The 21,391-nt window shown below is 31.7% G+C and overlaps 1 protein-coding gene and 1 non-coding gene across 3 annotated transcripts; one reads left to right on the top strand and one right to left on the bottom strand.

Annotated features, from left to right (window-relative positions):
• Positions 1-1,625: 1,625 nt before the first annotated feature.
• LOC114262146 (universal stress protein PHOS32) lies at positions 1,626-5,436 on the bottom strand. Of its 2 annotated transcripts, none has more exons than XM_028202508.2 (3): positions 4,532-5,436; positions 2,106-2,152; positions 1,626-1,902 (listed from the first exon to the last, which is right to left on the bottom strand). In XM_028202508.2, the coding sequence occupies exons 1-2, from the start codon at positions 5,232-5,234 to the stop codon at positions 2,145-2,147; spliced, it is 711 nt and encodes a 236-aa protein (XP_028058309.2). In that variant the 5' UTR covers positions 5,235-5,436; the 3' UTR covers positions 1,626-1,902; positions 2,106-2,144. The 2 variants fall into 2 exon arrangements, with proteins under 2 accessions (XP_028058309.2, XP_082740425.1); XM_082884299.1 differs by having other exon boundaries at positions 1,626-1,841; positions 4,532-5,428.
• Positions 5,437-8,582: 3,146 nt separating this feature from the next.
• On the top strand, positions 8,583-8,664 carry TRNAS-AGA (transfer RNA serine (anticodon AGA)). The gene has a single exon. It is a non-coding gene; the product is annotated as a tRNA-Ser (tRNA).
• Positions 8,665-21,391: the final 12,727 nt, after the last annotated feature.

The raw sequence follows: 21,391 nt of genomic DNA, 5'->3' as shown, positions 1-21,391 counted from the left end.
TACCACCCGCCACCGCCACCACCACCACCACCACCACCCACTCGCTACCACCCATCACCCACCACCCGCTACCACCCATCACCCACCACCCGCTACTGTCACCCACCCATCCACAACCACCACCCGCCACCACCACCACTACCACCCACTCGCTATCACCCACCACCCGCCCCTGTTACCTACCCACCCGCCACCACCCACCACCACCAGCTACCCACCACCCACCGTCACCACTTTTCACCATCGTCTTCCTTTGCCACTTGCCACCACTTGCCATTTCTCACTCTTTTTTATATTTTTTAATTTTTTTAAACATTTTGTTAATTACCAAACGCGTTTGTAGTTTATGTTTTTCTAAAAATAAAAAAAAAACTAATTTATAAAATTTTTGTAAATATAAACTGAAAATGTAAACGTTACCAAACACACCCTTAGCTATGAGTTTTGAATTTTTGATATAACATATAAAATGAAAAAAGTTATTTGATTATGAATTTTGAAAAAAAAATTCAAAACTTAATTCAAAAACGTATAATTAAACACAAAGTGCACTTTTGGGAACACAAGTTAAAAGCTGCGTTTGCAACTTGGAAATAAAAAAGTTAGCTTGACTTTTTTAGCAAGAAGTGATTTGAAAAGTCCAAAAAAAACAAGCTATGAAATTACAATTATATCCTTTATATTTTTTAGGTTACACATGGATAAAAATGTAAATTTTCTAAATTGGATAGGGATATTTTGATCATTTAATTGTGATATGATATTATAAACAGTCATGCTGTAGAGCTCTAATTAGAGCTGCTACAGTGCAGCTCTAATGAGCTGCCCACCCATTAAAAAAAAAAACAATGAAGTAAAAGATAAAAAATAGAAAAAAAAAGACAAATTAGTAGTCTATTTTTAGAAGTCTAAATTATTTTTCTATTATAAATAAATATTAACCAAAAAAAGCCAAAAACAATACTAACTTCCCAAATTAGTTTTTAAAAAAGTCAAAAAACTTAATTTAAAATTAAAAATCAACTTTTAATCATCTTCCCAAAACATCTCAATTGAAAATTCTTTTCAAAACTCATAACCAAACTCTTTTGAAAATTCAATTCAAAAAAATAATTTATCAATTTAGTCTAAAAATATAATTTGTTTATTTAAAAATTATTAAAAACAAATATAATTTTTTCTCTCCAAATAACAGGTGCGATGGGCAATTGTCAAAAAAAAAAAAAAAAAAAAGCACTATTTCAGTCAACCAGCAAGACATCCAAGCGAACAACCGTTAGACTAAAATTTCAAAAATTATCTGATTTACCAAACATGTTTTCAAAATATGTTTTGAAATTGATTTAGAATTATAATTTGAAAACTCAAACCAAACATAACATTCAAATATGAGGATGGAAACTTGATTAGAAACACACACCAAACACAACCATAATTTTTTTTTTTCCCACTTTTCCCTTCGTTTAAACTTTCCCTCTACAAAACCTTAATCCAACCACAGCTTGAGAACAGGCCTTTGGTGCAGACCTGCGGTAACACATCAAGGAACACAAGCCAAACAGCATCGGTGCTATGCAAAATCATCACAAGGGCACAACAGTTACTGAAGGCAGTTATGGTCCGAATTTCAGTTCCAACAAGCACAACCAAAAGCTCAATTTTATACATCAGAGAGTGCAAGATATAGCATTCTCTATTGGAGTTCTAAAAACAAACTCATCAAACCATGGAGTGAACAACCACTGTTCTTTACATGTCTTATGATCCACAATATCAATAGCATCCAATTAATTCTGAGACAACTCCCCTAAGTTTCGTAACTCGATCGCCTTCTACACTTTCTATGGCACCAAAACAAAACCCAGAAGCAATGTCAAGCGTTCAATGACATATCAGAAACAACTGCAGCATAGATAGCAAGTATCAAAAAAGAACAATAAAGGGCTATTACATGTATATTATCTATGTGCATAGGCATGTGTGAATGTCATAAATGTTGGGAGCAGTCAATTACAAGCACCCCACAGGCGGGCTCACCAAGAAGCAGAAATTTGTGACAAAAAATGCATAATTGAATGTACTCACTAAAACAAAGGGAAGTATACCTGCAGTTGAGGGAATCCAGCACCGACTCCGAATTCCAGCTAGGTATCTGTCACAAAAACATGCCACTTATTTAACAAATCAGCATGTTTATAATCAGCTGAAACCATGAGATGACATCAAAACATCATGTTAGGCAAATGTTGATGTCCATCAAACCAATTTCTCAAACTAAGAACCATCAAACCAACATCAAAATGAATATCTGTATGAAGGATACATCAGAATCTGTACATTGCAAGTAGTTATAAATCTTTATTCAATGTAATTTGATACAATTTCATTAAGTCTTACCGTAACGATTTTCATGTTACATACCACCAAGATTGCTCTAGAATGGGCACTTTCCAAACCCAAGGATGATGTGTGAGGGAGATCATTCAGAACCCGCTGGTTCCAAAACAGGGGTGGCTCCAGAAACATTAAATGAAACATTTACAGGAAACCCTCACGCATTTAAATATTTTGGCAAGCAGAGCCCTTAAATGCCTTAGTAATGTTGCTCCCCTATCTTGATCCATAACCACTAATGTGCACTCCCTAAAGTTTTGTCAACAAATAACCTACCAACAAGATTCACGCCTTGCTTTGTTTATGCATTTTAACCAAACAAAAAAAATATGTATATGATACAAGAGATTCAAAATGATACTGCCCTCCCATGCAAATACCTTATTCGAACTTCACAGGTGATATCACTTGCATCAAATCATAGTACGCACTAACAATGGCGTTTTAAAACTCAAAATGTACTTTCCATGATGTTTTACCAATTAGACTCAAAACCTAACAACTAGGCTCAAGCCAAATGCATGCTCATTTTGAAGCTACTATGAAAGGAAAATTGAACCCTCAACATTGACAGTACATACTACATGCTCATCATATATTTTCTGAAAACTTTCTAATAGCATAATGAGTTTCAATTAGAACTTTGAACCCTCAGACCAGCAAGAGCATTTGAAGGTGCAAAGCTTGTTTGATATAGCAAAAAAGGGTCAAGACTTCATCAAAATCTTTAGTCCAGCATTTATAGCCACTCTACGAACTTAGTTTGTTTGATCCAACTGGTATTCGTCAGCATATAGTTATCTTCGTAATATTGCAAATATAACCATGTTTCTCACGATTCACTATGTCTAACCATATGCAGCCTACATTGATTGGTGATGCTGTTAGCAAAATTTCTCATCATGGTGAACAATTAGACCTCTTTATTCTTTGGACTAGCATAATTTTCTGAATACGGAAATACACCAAAATGAGTTGACCTTTTCACTCAAATCTAAAGTGTAGAACTTCCAAAAGTAGTAAGATACAAGCAAACAAACAACTTTTGGATTTAAGTTCTATGCTTATTACAAATGGCCATGCCACCCAACTTCCCTCAATGAGAAGGACAGATATTGCCCATGACCAAGCTTATCAAGGTCAAACATGTCACAAAAACAAATAGTTTTAAAGTTATTGAGTGTGTTCTTCCCTTTGTCAAAAAGGAGTCCTTGAGATAGAATCTACATCTTTACCATCAAAGATTTAGCTTTCATGCAAATTCAACGCAAATTGACCTAACAACAAGACAACAAATGCTTTGCGTCAAGTATAAATGTAATGCCTATAGCTTGGTTGCAATCTTATCCTCAGGTTGATTTGGATCATGCTAGAGAAATTGTTTCTCTTTATATGTATCCAACCGCTGTACTTCATAATAACACCACCAGAGACCTAGAAGTCCACTCCAATTTAGATGCACAATTTCAGTTCAAAAGTTATTTCCTTGAGTCTCTTTGTGTCATGTGTTTATTAAGTTTCGGTTGTAAATCTCTCGTTTCACGTCTTGTACTCTTTCAATACAGTGGGTTTGATTTGTTTGGGTTGGGTGTACTCATAATTTTTCCCCTTGTAAAGAGTTTTCTTCAAGGTTTTTCATGTTGAAAATTGCATTTTCCCTTGTTATTTTTGCAATTTGTGTGTAGTTGACTGACTGCGTGTTCACAATTCACAAATCAAATAACAACGAATTACAATTGAGTTCTAATATGGTAAGCTTACTTTATAGTTTCACATATTCACCCCCTCAAGGCACAAACAAGACCTTCTACACAATTTCTGTTTAATTTTAACTTCTAGATTCAGCAATGATCAATTTAAGATTTTCTTACTCAAGCACTATAGAGTTATGATATCATTGTGCAATTACATATAGAACCCTTAAATAAACATAGCAGCGTCCATACTTTCAATAAAACTGTTGTAGAGAACATAAATAGCAAAACTCAAAATCCTTATCAGCCCTCAATCAAAGCAATTAAACAAAAATACACAATTCACAACTAAGTAACCACAATTCAAATCAAATCCACCACAAAAACAAAGTGAAATAACAATAATTTCAAAGAACAGCCAAGCAGATATGAAAAACCCTAACCTTTCCGATCATCCGAGGCATCATGGAACTCCGGCTCGTCCTCATCCTCCGCGGCAGACGCCACAGACACTTGAGGCGCATTACCACCATCCTTCTCATCCGGATACCTCACAACCACCACAGGACAAACACAGTGACGAACACAGTAATCGCTAACACTCCCGAGCCTTCCATTGTTACCTCTCTTGATCGCACCAAACCCTCGGCTCCCCATAATCACTGCACTCAACCCTAGCCTCTCGACTTCCAAGCACAGCCTCTCCTTCATGTCGTGGTCCTTCACGATGTGGATCTTGAACGGTATCTGAGCCTCGACAAGCGGCTGAGCGAGATCGCTAGCCTTGGTGGTGGTGAAGGTATCGAAGTCGTCTTCGAGCTTTTGCTGAGACTCTTCGTTAGTATCGACGATGGAGAGGTCTACGGATCCCCAATCGGCGCCGTAGAGGACGGAGGTGGGGCGGACGTGGACGAGGATCACGGCGTCGCCGGGGCGGAGGTAGTGGTGGACAGCCCATTTGACGGCGAAGGCGCTCTCGTCACTGAGGTCGACGGCGATTCCGATTTTGCGCTGGGCCCCGGCGGTGGGTGTGTTGGTGGCGGAGGGGGTGGTGGGAGGGGGGAAGCGTGGGGTGGAGGACCTCACTTTTATGGCGGCGAGCGGTGGTAGGTCAGATTCCGCTGGGGTTTGGTGCGGCGGCTCCATGGTGGTTTGGTTTGGTTTGGTTTGGATTGGATGAAAAATTAGGGTTTAATAATCACCGTCCGATCGTTTGACTGTGGGGGAGTTCGCGGAATTTGCCTTCTTTCTTGACTTTGCCCCTGAGCGATGGATAGAGATTGGAGGACGGAGATAAATGAGAGAAGGTTTAGGACTATACTATCTGTGAATCTCTGATTGGTTGGCTGGTCGGTCGGTTTGTTTATTGTATAATAAGAATAAATTATAAATATATCTTTATGATTTATTTAAAATACGAATTATTTTTTATAATTTGAAAAATTATAAATATCTCTTTATCAGAATTTTTTATTTAACAGAATTAAGTGAAAAAGTAAAATTTTTAACTATTCACTAATATAATAATAAAATTATTTAAATTATTAATTAAAATAAAATTTTAATATTATTAAATACAGTTAATTAACTTGATGATTTATTAATAAAATGACCTATTTATTATGAAATTAAAAATTTGAAAAAAATATAATATAATTTCTAAAATTATTAAGAATAATTTATAATTTAAGTAAATTTCGTTTGTTTGTAATTTTTCCTGTATAATAAATTTATTCCAGTGGGCTCGTCTCTACAAGATCTTTGGATGGGCTAAGATACAATGTATTGGGTCAATATAGAATAGAACATTACTAAAGCCCATTACATTAAAGTTATTTTATGAAAACTTACTCATAAGTCGTATACATAAAATTTTAAATCTATTTAATCTCAAAATAAAATATTTGTACTAATTAGTGTTATATATTTTTAATTATTATTAAAAAATTCTATTTTTTTTAAAAAAAAATATTAAAAACACTTATAGACCTCGCTACTATTGGACTTCGGTCAGACGGTTATTGGAGTCTCATCGGAATATTTAACATCACCAGAAGTCGTCGGAATATCATCAAAAATTCGCCGGAGTATCGCCGGAATGTTCTAAACATCACCGGAAGTCGTCGAAATGTCTAGAATATTCGATGGACATAAAAAATATCATCGGAGACTAACTAGAATATCTAGAATATTGTCAGAAAAAAGAAGAAGAATAAACTGCAAAATTAAAGTGAAAAAATATAGCACAATGTGTTAAATATTAATAAATTAAAAAAAGAAAAAGAAGAAGAAGAAAAAAAAAAAACTGAGAACAACAAACATAACAATGAAAAAAAATATATGTTATTTTTAATTTTTGTAGGGTTTAAGTAAATTTGCAATATTGATCAAACTAAAAAGTAAGTTTTAAAACTGTAAAATGTTGTAGTTTCAAAGTATGATTTTATTAAATATTTATCTTTATTAATCAAACAGAAAAATATGTTATAAAATTATAAAATTTTACAGTTCTAAAGAAAATTATGAAATTATAAAATATTAAAATTCTAAAGAATGATTCAATTCAGCACCAAAAAAATTGAAACTATAAAATTTTACAATTTTCACCGCCTATAATAAAAACTCGAAAACAATTTGTTCAAAATTAAAAAAATTTCTCCATTATAACAGGAAAATAAAAGTGTATAGTACAAAAAAAGTATTAAAAATTAGAGATCGAAGGAAAGGAACAGATATAGAGAGATACTTGTACTTCGACAATTATTTTTTTGTTTAGATTTAGTCGGATCTAATGTAGATCTACTCATCTTCTTCGTCAAAAACTCATCTATTTCGCCACGGTGAGCACGAAGCAAAGAGTCGGTACTCTGTGGTTGTCCGTAAACCCCAATCAATGGTGGTCATCGGTCGTTGGTCACCGATGACTGTAGATTAGAAAGAGAAAGAAAAAAAAAAGAAAAGGCGTGGTCGTGGTCATCGCCAATATCAGAGAAAAAGAGATACAGAAAAGAAACAAGGTGCAAGGAAAAATGAGAAGATAAATGGGTATGAGACTTTTGGCTCTATCTAAAAGGTTTTGGAATGAAATAGAATACACACTTTTTAAAAATGATTTATGAGTAATTTACCCTTATTTTATTTATAATATTGGTTGATTTGGACTAATAATTCAGGGAAATATAAAATTTTACATTCAGCTTAAAAAAAATTAATTTGGATTAATCATTTAGCTGGACATGTTATCTCTATATACAAAACTATTGAATTTTAAGAGAGGACTAAAATACAAAATAAATATTAATGTGAGGAGGAGTGGTTTTGTTGTTATACTAATAATTGGTCTGGAAGGGTGACTAGAATCTTTAAACCTTGTTTGGGAACAGATTAATTTAGTAATTTTTTAGTTATTTGGTTAAAATATGAGCTAAAAAAAATTAGTATGTTTATGGTGACTTTTTGGCTTTTTATGAAAAGATGTGCAAAAAGTAGAGAGAAAAAAGAATCTTTGGCTTTTTGGTATAGGTTGTTGGTTTTTTGACTAATTTAGTAACTTTTTGACTAAAATAGAAAGTTCCCAAACAAGGCCTTAATTCTTATTTTGGGGGGGGGGGTGGTCATCGAACGCTTTTTTCTTATTCTTTGGCTACGTTTAAAATAAGAATTTATCAACACTCTTTTATAATTTCGAATCAATTTAAATAAAAAATAGAATACACAATCTAAAATAATATAATTTCAAAATTAATAATTTTAAATACTAATTTCAGCTAGTTCAATCTGTCCAAAAAAATATAGCCTAACAATTGGTATTGTGTCTACTTTTCCCTGTATAAACCCTGTCTATAAGACACCAATTTAAATGGACTGCTTATAAAATGATATGTTAGAATATTTGTTGCAACTCATGTTAACAACTTATTTAAATAAAATGTTTATTTAAAAAAATGTAGCTATCATAAGGAAATTATACTTCTATTATCAACTTTTGTGTTATAAGCAACAAACAGTGATGTTATAAGTTTCTCAAAGTCAGCTATGTTTTAAATTATGATTAATTTGCCATGCTAGTTGGGTTACTTTTAAGTTATGTATTGACCATAAGCTACATTAATTTAATCTATGTCTACTTTTTTTGTGATTATGTTAATACAAAACCCCAATTGCTGTTAATTAGACATACTAAAGGGTTGTTTGGGATGATCTAAATAAGTGCACTTTTTGTCTTTTTACGAAAAGATGTGCAGAAAAGTAGAGAGGTGATGTGATAAAAAAAAGATAAAAAGATGAATTATTTCCAACATCCCAAACTTGGCCTAATTGTGGCTTACTTACCAATTTGTAAAGTTTAAAAATAAAATTGGAAGACAAAAAAAATTTGCACTAGTAGCAGAATACTTAAATCCATAACTGTAATAATAAAATAAGCATGAAGGAACAAATACATCTATGATTGTCCATCGAAAATGAAAGTCTTGGATGGACTTGCACATCGAAGTGGACGTGCCGGAGTGGTTATCGGGCATGACTAGAAATCATGTGGGCTCTGCCCGCGCAGGTTCGAATCCTGCCGTTCACGCTTTTTATCTTCGATTCACTAACTATTTCTCTGATCATAATAAAAATTCCTTTATGAGTCCAACTTTTTTATGAGGAATCATTTTGTATTTCAATCTGTTTTAAAGATTTTGCTTTAAAAAAAAAAAAAAAAAAAAACTGTTTTAAATATTAGAATCCAATGAGACTCAAAATCACATATTTTTTAATCAGTGAAGTTAAGTCAAATTTGAATTTGAAAAGATTTTCTTTATTTTCAGAACAAGAAAAGATGGATTTCGAAAATAAAACGAAATTTTTGTTATATAGATAGATAGATAAAAAAAAAAATTTAGATGAATTAGAAAGTGATTTCCCTATCAATGGATGAGCCAAAAATCTAAAATCAGATCAGAGTGTCAATTTGCTATGGTAATCGTGAGAGTGTTGTCTATATTCTATTAATTTTAAATTTACATCACATTTTGGAGTTAATATTAAGAATGTAAATTTTCATGGTTAATACAATTTTTTTTTGTAAATAAAAAGCTGAGGATCATCAGAAGTGGGACTGGAGTGACTGAGCACCCAATCAAAACGGAGTTGAAAAAGCTTCCACAGCTGTAGCTCTACCACTACAGACACTACATATACTACCAGTCTTCTTCTACCTATAATATATGCTGCCTACTTAATACAGAGTTTGTACTGAAGCTGTCTGCTAGCTGAGAACAGGTCTGTGTGGTGGTGTTGGTAATCCCAGTATTGCTGTTACTGATCAATGAACACACTTTCATTTCTCATCTTTTAAATTTTTTGTTTTGGAACCAGGTTTTTGCATCTATTTATTTGTTTGTGAATTTGTAGTTTTACGTATAAACTTTTAAACGATTTAACAAATGAGAATTAAATTTAGAAACTGTTTAATAATATGGGAGGCAAGTTTTAACACTTGCCAATTTTATGAGTTTTTGAAAAAACAAATAAAAAGTGACGTCATTTATTTAATAGAATCTATATATATATATATATATATTTCTTTTTTGCTTTTTTATTGGGTACCCTTTTCACGTTTTTTTAAAGCAGTCCGAAAAGGGTTTCATGAATCCACATAAACAGAAAGTGCAAAAAGGCATTTCTTGTGTTGCAGTACATAAATAAGAAAACTGGCTCATTAACGGCAAGTCCTCTCTATCTACTGCTGCTTTCATAGCAAGGAGGCAATTGAGAGAGAGAGAGTGTGTGTTTAGGCTAGAGTTTTGGTTCGAGGGTTGCAGGTAAAGCTAGCTCCTACTATCCAACAATGTATACCAGATCTTCCAAATATTTTTTTTTCCTATATCTTCAAAATTTTAGTAATCTTCATTTTCTCAAAAAGACTAATACTAAATAAATATAAGATCATATAATAACTTGTATTTATATGTGTAGATTTTTCTTTTTTAGAGTTGATTAGGTTTTATGATTTTTACATGAAACATGAATTCAAATATCAAGTGACTGATTATTGGATTGGCTCAAAAATTTATTCCTTATATTATCCCTTAGGCCACTTTCAAGATTTAGTCATATAAGTAATTAAGAAAATTAATATATGTAAAACGGCAAATGCTTAGATATTAGTCGGAATAAAGTTCTCAACACCCTCTTAAGCAACAAAATATATACTGTTAGTTAGTGTGCCATTGTTTATGTAATATTTTTTTATTAATGAAAGTGAACGATTATTTATTTATTTTATTTTTTTGATCTCTCAACTATTTAACAAAAGGTGAATCAATAAATCCCACTCATATAATTTTTGCATTGATTTAGTGCACTATTTATGCAATACCATGTGACATTACTGAATATAGACATGTTAATTTGTGGCATCTAGATTTAGCACCATAAGATAATAAAACAAGTTCTGAATTGATCATTTAATACACTTAATACCACACCCACACAACAAATCCTTTAAAACAATGAAGATCAAATGAGAACCAATAGTAAGATCACACAAGCTGAGCTAAGTGAAATTAAAGCAATTCACTGACACAACCATTGAGAGAGAGAGAGAGAGGTGCCAAGAATCAGATCATGTATTGCTCTATTTTGGAAGTGCTGACAACAAAAAGGGTAAAGGAAAAGCAGTGTTTTTGTTCTTCGATCTCATGCATTACACACAAACGTGAAAAAGACAAAGGTAGCAAAAAAACAGACCCATTCCGTTGCTGCTAATAAGAAAGCTTGAGAGACAAATCAATGGAATTAGAGGAATCAAAACCAGTAGAAGTTGTTGTGGTAGAAACATAATAAGAACTTTGATCACCACACTCTGCAACGGAAGCTTCTGTTGAGCCAAAGCCAGTGTCAAACTCATTGGAAGAAGTGCCTCTGCCACCTTTCCCCTTAGGAAAGAACTCATACTCCACGAATACACCTCCACCCCATGGATTTCCCATCCTATGAACAGCCAAAACCTCCACATCCTACAACACCCATCAAAGTTTCAAACATAACCCATTAAAAACAAAACTAAATGCACATTGGGCTATAAATAAATTGAATTTAGCCAAGTAGCAAGGTGTTAAAATTTGATTTGATAATTTAATGAGTTTTAAAATATGTTTTTAGTTTAATGCACTTCAAATTGATAACGAGTTGAGATTGAGTGACTTGATTTTTGTACTACATAAAACCAAATCAAATGAGTAGTATATTGTTAAAACTTGCCTTTAATAACTTCACGAGTTTTAATTGTTAAAAAGATTTTGTTTGTTTATGTAATGAGTCAATATCAACGGGTTTTTAACAACATTAATGCTAGGTATCATGAAAATTTTGTCATGAAAATAATCATGAAAGCTTTGTGACCATTGGATTACACTTAGAATAAAACACTACACACTAATCAAGATAATCCAAGGATCATAAATTTTTCATGATCATTTTCATGACAAAATTTTCATGATCCCTAACTTTTCCCTTTTAACAATATGCATATTATAAGTCCAACTCAAATAGTAAATGTGCACACACAACTTCCTTTGAAATTTCTTGCATTTGACAATGAGGTTTTTAGGGTTCACCTGATCGACATTGATACCGCTGCTACCGCTGAAATCCTGGTTCTGTCCGTCGATATTTTGGTTGTTTCCGAGATTGAATTCGAGGAAACTACAACCTAAGTTTTCACCATTGAGGCGCATCTTCTGCAAGAAACAACAAAAGCAGAATCACTAAAAACTCTAAATACAATCAACAAAATGGGTTATGAAGACTAAAAAATCTTCCATATTTATTAATTCATTACTAATACATATTCATTTTCTAATCCAACAAAAAAACAAACAATGTTTTACTTTATTTTCAAGGCAAATAAAAAATCAGCATAACATAAGAAAACTAAATTTTTACCTTATGGCATTGACCACATCTACCAGAGTGACACTTGATGTTTGGCATTGAAGTGAGCTCTTTCGATGTCTCGGCCACATTCCCAGAACTTCCAATGCCATAGGGATTTGCCAGAAACTGATCAGAAAGCACTCCAACACCAGAACCACCCACATGTCCAGAGAAAGATCCACCATTTCCAAAACTCGGAAGCAACAAAGCCTGGTTGAGGCCACACAACCCATTCACAGTAGGGGCCGAGATGGGATCAGGGAATGAAGTGGGAAGAAGGTAGTAGTTGTGGTTGTGGAGATTGAGAGATTGAAGTGGGTTGGGATGGTTCATCTTCTTCCACTTCTCTTGCAATCTGAGCCGTTCGAGTTCGAGCTGAGCCACACCCATGCCTCTCTGTGGCTGTTTCTTCTTCTGTCCCAGATCGTTTGATTTTGACTTTCTTCTTCTATTCTGTCTCGGATTCTCTGGCCTTATTAACTCTTCGAACCCACCATAGTTTTTCTCTCCTTCTCTGGCGTCGTCGTCTGAAGCCATTAGAACTGAGGTAGCCATTTGAAACTGATAGAGAGGGTTTCCTTTCGTTTTAAAATGAGTCTTTTGAGAGAGAGAGAGAGAGAGAGAGAAGGTGCTGCGTTTATGTGGACAAGAGAACCAACCAAAACCACCACCACTGAGACATACGGAAGGAAGGACATGGACTGTGCCTGTGCTTCTTGGTTTTGATTCCATGTAGTTTAGTTTATACACAACAATATCTGAAACAATAATATTAGAAAATCACACAAAAAATTATCCAAGAAAATATATATATATATACTATAATCATTTTAAATGTGGCCATATCCTACCAACTTAAAATTACACTATCCACCTCATTTTGAAGGGGAAAAAAAAAAAAAAAAAAGAGTTCAGGACGTAAATTCATAATATATACTATTTTTCTATCTGTAATGTTAGTGACTTAGACATTTTAATTGTATTTTTTAAAATAATTAATTGTGTTTTATTGCACGTTATTTATAAAAATAAAAATAAAAAATCTTTATTTGTCTCTAAATTGTGTGATATTTGAAAAATTATCAATTTTATTACTATCAATTTTGAGTTTAATAACTAATGTCAATGATTTGAGTTTAATAACTAATGTCAATGATTTAAGAATACTTGTTGAATTTGAGAATACATAGCAAGTAAAATAACAAAAATGTAACGGTTAAAAAGAGTAAGGTGAATTTTTCACTAATGAGAATTTTAGAATATCACAATTGCTAAAGAATTAGGGAATGATATGAATATGAAGTTTTATTGTCGAATACTAGGGAATCGGCCTCAATTTTTGTTATTCTTTGGTCACAAATGATCCTTTGCCTATTCACCAAAAAAAAAAAAAAATGATCCTTTGCCAATAAAATTGGTGAGTGTGACTTTTCAAACCAATAAAAAAATAAAGGGTTTGGCTCACCATGTGTCCCGTTTTGATAATCTGTATCGATAGCTATGTGATTAAATCAGTTTTGTATAAAAAAAAAATAGACGGTGAAAAAATAACGGTTGACAAAAATCTGATTTGATGAAATAGCTATTGATATCCGATCAACTTGATTTTTTACAGGCATATAGTACTTGACGAGTTCTACATATTGAATGGTTCGGGTTATTGAAATGAGACCTACGGTAGTCCTCCACAAACTCAACAATACCCTCTAATCTGATTACAGAGTGGATTGAACTGGAGCAAAGCCAATCTCAAAAATAAATTGCACACGACTTGTCGTTACAGTAAACATTAAATAATTTTGAAAAAACATCACTGAAGTATATATTTTCAAAAATATTTTTTAATCAGTAATATTCATTATAAATATTAATATGTAAAATTATAAATTTTTTTGGGTAAATTATTTATAAGTCTTATTTGGAAGACTTATACAAGATAGGATCCTATGAAAAAACTAAGGGTGAGCATGGTCCATATTAGGCCGGATTGGAGTAAAACCAGGACCAATCCGTTATCTACGGTTCCTGAAAAATTAGAACCAATCCAATCCGTTGAAATCGTGGAACCAATATGAACCAATCTATTTAAACACGGATTGGATCGGTTTAGGACCACGGATTCACATAATTAAATAATATATATATATATATATATATATATATAACATTTTAATTTCATAAAAATATAAATATAACATTATATTAGTTCCACAATAGTAACATGTCTTTCTATAATAGCGATATACTATTTTAGAATGTAAACAACGATAAGAAAACTAGTTCCACCATAAGTATTTAGATCATTACAAATCAAAACTAAAAACTAAAAACTAAAAACTAACAAACAAAAGTAATAAAAAAAAGATACTATGTGGATTTAGATTTGTGTTTAGGTTATATATGGAATAAGCAAAGATACTATGCGGGAGGGTCTATAATAAAAATATAGACTATTTGTATACGGTTTGGATTAATTCCAATCCGGAATCATGGGGTTCAATCCGAAACCAATCCGTAGATTACGGATTTTTAATTCTTCAATCCGGAACAGAACCACGGATTCAAAAAATTAATCCAAACCTATCAGATTAGATTGGACTGGATCGGATTACAGATTTTACGGATTCCTTGCTCAGCCCTAGAAAAAACTTATAACCTAATAAGTTCTGTGGTTTTTTTGTAAACACATCTAACCCCAATCTAAGTTAATTAATAACATGATTACTAATAATACCAAATACGGAAAATCTAGTCTTACCATAAATTGTGATCATATCTATATGGTTAGAAATTTGAAATTCAAAATAACCTAATTAATTGTAATATTATATATGAAAAATCTAATATTACCATAGATTGTGATTATATTTATATGATTAGAAATTAAAAATTTAAAATAACATAATTAATGGCAATATCATATATGAGAAATCCAGTGTTATCATAGATTGTGATTATACCTATGAGCAAGGATCCTCTAGAGTTTTTTTTTCCCTAAAGTTTCCTAGAGTGGTGCATTGTGTGGTTGAGATTTAATGACAAGTCACATCAATTTTTCAGCATTAAATCTCAACCACACAATATACCACTTTATGAAACTTTAGGAAAAAAATACTCTAGAGAATCCTTGGTGTATACGTATATGGTTGAAAATTTGAAATTCAAAACGTAAATATAATATATAACATCTCAAATCCAACGTGACAATCCCATATATGGAAAATCCAATATTATTATAGTTTGTGATCATATCTATATGGTTAGAAATTTGGAATTCAAAACATAAATGTAATATGTAACATCACAAACCCAATGTAACATTCCTAAACCCAGCATGACATTCTTATATGCTTCTCATCCCAAACCCATCGTAAATGTAAAATCTAACATGCCAAGCCTACCGTAACATTTCCATATGCTTCTCATCTCAAACCCAACGTGACATTCCAATATTCTACTGTTGAATTATGAATAATGTAACTTCCTAAATGTAACATGTAACATCCCAACGTAACCCATGTATTGAACCACTATAAACTCCAACCCAATGTAACTTCAACATCAAGCGATGAGATTCAATCCACATTCAATTATAAACCCAAATCTCTAATAATTTTGTACAACGTACTGTGACATGTATGTAAACATTAATTACAATAAAGACACGATACACATTCAAACACATATACAACCAAACAAACACACAAATTGATGTCATCTACTACATGGTGTATGTGGATTAACGTTATACACAAATGTAACATGTATCGTAACACGATCATCCAGGTCCCAATGTACAATTGTCATTCTACGACGTGGTTCACATTTGACATCCAACTAACAACCAAAACCAAATATCCCCAACCCAACCCTTAAACCCATACACACCACCTCACACGTCGAACATATCAAAACACATCAACTCTCACAATATCAAATACACATATTTTATCAGCAAATTGGCTAAAGTGTGCCTATCAATGAGTGCAAGATTGCTAATGTCCTATTAAAGATGAACAATCGCACTTCAACAAATAGCAACACACTTTAAAAAAAAAAAAAACTCTTCCCTTCAACCAATTGGAGTCGAAATCTGTTGAAATAATCAACACACAATCTTCAAACTTTATCATATCATCGACCATATTCATATCTATTTAAGCAATATTTTGAAAAAAAAACTCACACAGTCATTGCCTATAAACTTATTTTTCTAAAAATCTTTCTAAACGTATTATGATGAATGAGAAAATAAGATAAAATATGGAAACAACTTAGGAATATAATAATACACTAATATCATTCATTTACAACTCATAGGAATTTATAAAAACACATTCATATTTAAATATGACTTCAAAATCTAAAAGGTATTTATAAAAATTCACATTAAATAAGCCTTCTAAATAAGATAATAATGGGAATGGCTTTTGTCCAGTTCTTAATCGAATTGGACCGTGCTATTGGGCTCGTGGAAGCCCACCATGGGTCCCGTTTTGATAATCTGAACCGTTCAATATGTAAAACTCGTCGAATACTATATGCTTGTAAAAAATCACGTTGATCGAATATCGATAGCTATGTGATCAAAACAGTTTTTTGTCAACCGTTAATTTATTCACCGTCCATTTTTTTTTTTATACAAAACTGATTTGATCACATAGCTATCGATATCAGACTAACGTTATTTTTTATAAGCATATAGTGCTCGACGAGTTCTACACATTAAACGGTTCAGATTATTAAAACGGGACCCATGGTAGGCCTTCATGGGCCTAAAGTATAATCTAATCTAATTAAAGACTGGACAGAAGCCATGCTCGACAATAATTTTCCCAATTTTTTTATGAATTTATATTTAATTTTTAAAAACATCTAGTAATTTCTAAATAAATTACCGCCCAAGGTGTTCCGGGTCCGAACTCCAAAGCTGCCAACCAAACAAGTACGCCCATGCGTTGTGAATTGGGATCCTCCCCTTGAGTTCCCTCCTTAATTCCCTCCTTGCAGGGGCCTTCGGGTCCACTTTGAAGCCCAGTTTTGATAATCTGAACCGTTAATATTTTTAGATTTATTCAGTATATCATACCTGTAAAAAATCAAATTGATCGAATATCATAAAGTATGTGTTCGGAAAATTGTTTATTAAAAAATAGTTTGTAGTCCCAATTTTCTGAACGCATACTTTCTGATATCCGATCAACTTGATTTTTTACAGGTATAATATACTGAATAAATCTAAAAATATGAACGGTTCGGATTATCAAAACTGGGCCTCAAAGTAGACCCGAAGGCCCCTGCAAGGAGGGAATTAAGGAGGGGACTCAAGGAGGGGATCTGGACTCGTTGTAGCCATGTGTTAGTTAAGAAAAATATTTGAGTTGAACCCTGGGCATCGTGGGAACCTTCTTTCTTAGTTAAAAGTTAAAAAAGTTATTAAATTAGTTAAAAAATTAATAATTTATATCAAAAAATTAAACATTCTCTTTTTTTTCTATTTTTTACACATCTTTTCGTAAAAAGTTATCCTAAACATACTAATTTTTTTAGCTCATATTTTAGTCAAATAACCAAAAAGTTACTAAATTACCCTATTCCGAAACGAGGTCTTAATTTATTTTTAGCTCTTGTTTGGGAACAAGTTATTTTAGTAATTTTTTACCTTTTAGATAAAATATGAGATAAAAAAATTAGTATGTTTGGGGTGATTTTTTAACTTTTGACGAAAAGATGTACAAAAAGTAAAGAGAAAAGAGAATTTTTGTCTTTTTGATATAAGTTATAGGTTTTTTGATTTTTTTAATAACTTTTTGACTTTTTAACTAAAATATTAACTTGCCAAACAAGACCTAATGGTATAGAATTGATCATGTGAAGGGAATCTATACTTCTCTTTATTATTTTTTCTTCCACTTTATTTGAAGTTAAAATTGAAGTGACATATTAGGGATACATCACCCCTCGTTAGTTAAAGTAGAAACAAATCACTAGCTCTTGTTTAGTTTTTTTTTTCATTAGTAAATTACACGAATTTCTCCAAAAACTTAGGATGATTACAAATGCCTCCCTAAATTTTTTAAATGACTTTTTCTTCTTAGAGCATATTTGTATGGATGTAATGATAGAATTAGTATTCTTAACTTCAAGGCTGTAATTTATCTTAGAATATTTTATCAAAACTTTTCATTGTGATTTTTTAAATATTACAACTCATACATAAATATATACATATATATATTGAATGGATACGTATATTAAAAAAATAGAACAATGAAATAAGTTTGATAACAATAGTCAAATTTCTATTCTTAAGGCACTCTTTAAACCCAAATTAAAAATGAATTAAAAGTTTTTTTAGATGGAAAATAATTTTTTTTAAAAAATTTAGGACTTCAAAATAAATTTATGCACGATGATGTGAATTACTACGTGTCAATTATTTATTAGTTTAAAAACTAATAACATAAGATTCAACTGTTTGGTGCAATTTATTTGACTTGTTTATAAATATTTTTATTTTAAAATTTTTGTGCCAAATTGTTTAGTTTAATTTTTATTTATAATTTTTTAAAAATTAATCAGTGTGTTTAGTTTGAGTTTTTTGGATTAAGTTTTTTGAAAACTGAGTTTTTTGATTTTCGTATTTTTTTGTTTTTAGTGAATATTTTTAAAATTTTAAACATTTTTTTTTTACTTTTTTAAATGCACCTTACTTAGATGTATCTAAAAAGTAAAAAATTTATGAAAAAATATTTTTAAAAATTAATAAATACATAAAAATACAAAAAAAATGTTCTGAATTCTTATATTTTTTTTTGTATTTTTGGCATTTAGTGAATTTTTTAAAGGTTTTTTTCACAATTTTTGTTTACTTTTTAGATATATTTATGTTAGGTATGTCTAAAAAGTTAAAAAAAAATTCTTAAAATATTAAAAAAAATTCAGTAAAAACAAAAAAATACGGAAAATAAGAAAGTATAATTTTATGAAAAGTGTTTTTAGAAAAATGAAACTAAGCAAGCTGAATAATCTTGAAATTGGAAAAGAGATACATTTAATTTATATTTTTTGATTATGAACTTTTGAATTTCGTTCAAAAAAAAAAAAAACTTTTGAAATTGCACCAAATAAGCCCACAATCACAATATTAAAGTGAATTATGTTTTGAGAATCTACCAGCATTTCTTAAAACAAATAATTTCAAAAAAAATAAAAAAATAAAAAAAATTCTGTTGAATCACATGGAGGCCAATTTGATATGTTTTTGTCGTGGTCAAGCCTTTGAAGGGTTTGGGGAGAGAGGAGAGGAGAGAAGAGAACCCAACCAGCGTGACCCACCAAACAGCTTGTCGATACAATTTGGGTGAAGAAGCAGAAGCAGAAGCAGTACCCTCAAGAAAGATCTTCCCATTATCTACCAAACATTTTAGAGAGAGAGAGAGAGAGAGCGAGAGAGAGAGAGAGGGTAGTAGGGTAGGATGGGGTGTAGTAGGGGTAAGGCCGCCGTCTTCGGTACTTTTACAAAACACACACCATCATTGGGCATATGAAGAAGGTGAAGCTACGACCAATAACGAACTGCCATGCAAGAGCTATGTGGGAGGAGACTACAACACTTTTACCATTTTTGTATCCTTGCCCCTTTCTAGATTTCTTGCTAACCAAGGAAATATCCGGCTCGATGCAACAAATTTGCACACTGAGACAGAGAGAGAAGAGAGGGACAACGACGACGTACGACGTTTCGTTTTGATATGGAAAATGGGAAAAGAGAATCTGAAAGGTTATTACGCTGTGAGGACCACCCTACTACGGTGCTATCTTGGTGCTAGTGGGTCCACATTGTGTTGTGGATCCTCTTTCTTTCTTTCTTTTGTACGAGAAAATTACTCCATGCAGGTTTGGTTTTGAGTGATTGTACTGTATTGTGTGGAGTTGTTACAAAGGCGGCTGGGTAATAGCGAAAGGTTTATTAATAAGAGTCATTTTGACAAGTTAGTTCAAAGTTTGTCATTTGATTTTTTGATTTTTTTTAAATTATATTATTTTTTTTATTCTTTTATATATTTTTATAAAAAAATTAAAAAATCGGGTTTTATCCAACTTCTCAAAACACCCTTAAGTTGTGATATGACTATGATTTTTTTAAGTTGATTTTATTGAATTGAGATTTTTTTAGCAAAAATGTTTGGGATTTTCAAAATTAGAGACTTTCATGACTCTCAAAATGATGTAAACCACTCATGTGCTTTTATTTATTTATTTATTTTTCTTTCTTCCCTAGACCAATTACATGTGAGTGAAGGTTGTGGGAGTTATGTTTTTTTGGAGATATGGAGCATTGTTTTTTTTCGTTCGAGATTAAAAGGTTTGCTTGGCTTAATTTTTTTTTTTCAATTTTTATAAAAGAAAAAATGATGAGATTAAAAAGTTTGCTTAGCTCATTTTTTTTAATTTTTATAAAATAAAAAATGAAATAATTATAAATTATATGTGATATTTTGTTTTATTAATTTATTTACTTATTATTTTTTTTAATTTTTATAAAATAAAAAATGAAATAATTATAAATTATATGTGATATTTTGTTTTATTAATTTATTTACTGTAGTTTATTGTCAATGTCTAAGAGAGTAACTGACACGTGTGAGATGCTGCATGTGGTGCATTGACGCGTGTAAGGTGTTTCAGGATCTTTGATCATTTTCCTATGTTTTGTGTGAGATTGTTTTGGGCAAACACGATAGATTCAACTATTTATATTCCTTACACAATATTTTAATATAAATTAAAATAGATAAATTAAAAAATAAATCAAAATTTATAAATAATTAAAATATTTTAATTTTTTATGACTTTGATAAATTTATTAAGGCGTGGTTTGATATCTCTTGAAAAAGATAAAAAATCAAAAAATTACTTAAAAACTTAAAAAATTATCACTATTTACAAAAAAAATACAAAAAAATAAATTTATATATAAAAAAATACAACTCAACTTTTTGGTGAAGTAATGGGCTGTCCGCGCGTGGTACTGGTCTAGAAATGGTTGCTTTCTTCGCGGGCAACTATTTAGACTATATTGTTCGGCCCGTGGGGGCCACCACGGGTCACACTTAGATAATCTGAACCGTTCAATATGTAGAACTCGTTGAGTATTATATGCTTAAAAAAAATCACTTTGATCGGATATCGTCAACTATATGATCAAATCAGTTTTGTATGGAAAAAAGGGATGGTGTCATAGTTAAGTGGTGAACAAAAACTAATCTAATCAATGTGATTTCAATATCCAATCAATGTGATTTTTTACAAGCATATAGTACTCGACGAGTGCTACATATTGAACGGTTTAGATTATCAAAATAGGACTCGTG

This window comes from Camellia sinensis, chromosome 8, assembly GCF_055761805.1.
Source record: "Camellia sinensis isolate YWXY chromosome 8, ASM5576180v1, whole genome shotgun sequence".
NCBI classification, from domain to species: Eukaryota; Viridiplantae; Streptophyta; class Magnoliopsida; order Ericales; family Theaceae; genus Camellia; species Camellia sinensis.
This window is presented reverse-complemented; position numbering and strand designations above follow the sequence as displayed.

Excerpts from the sequence above, each read along its gene's own strand:
- LOC114262146 (XM_028202508.2), bottom strand. The coding sequence starts at position 5,234 with ATGGAGCCGCCGCACCAAACCCCAGCGGAATCTGACCTACCACCGCTC.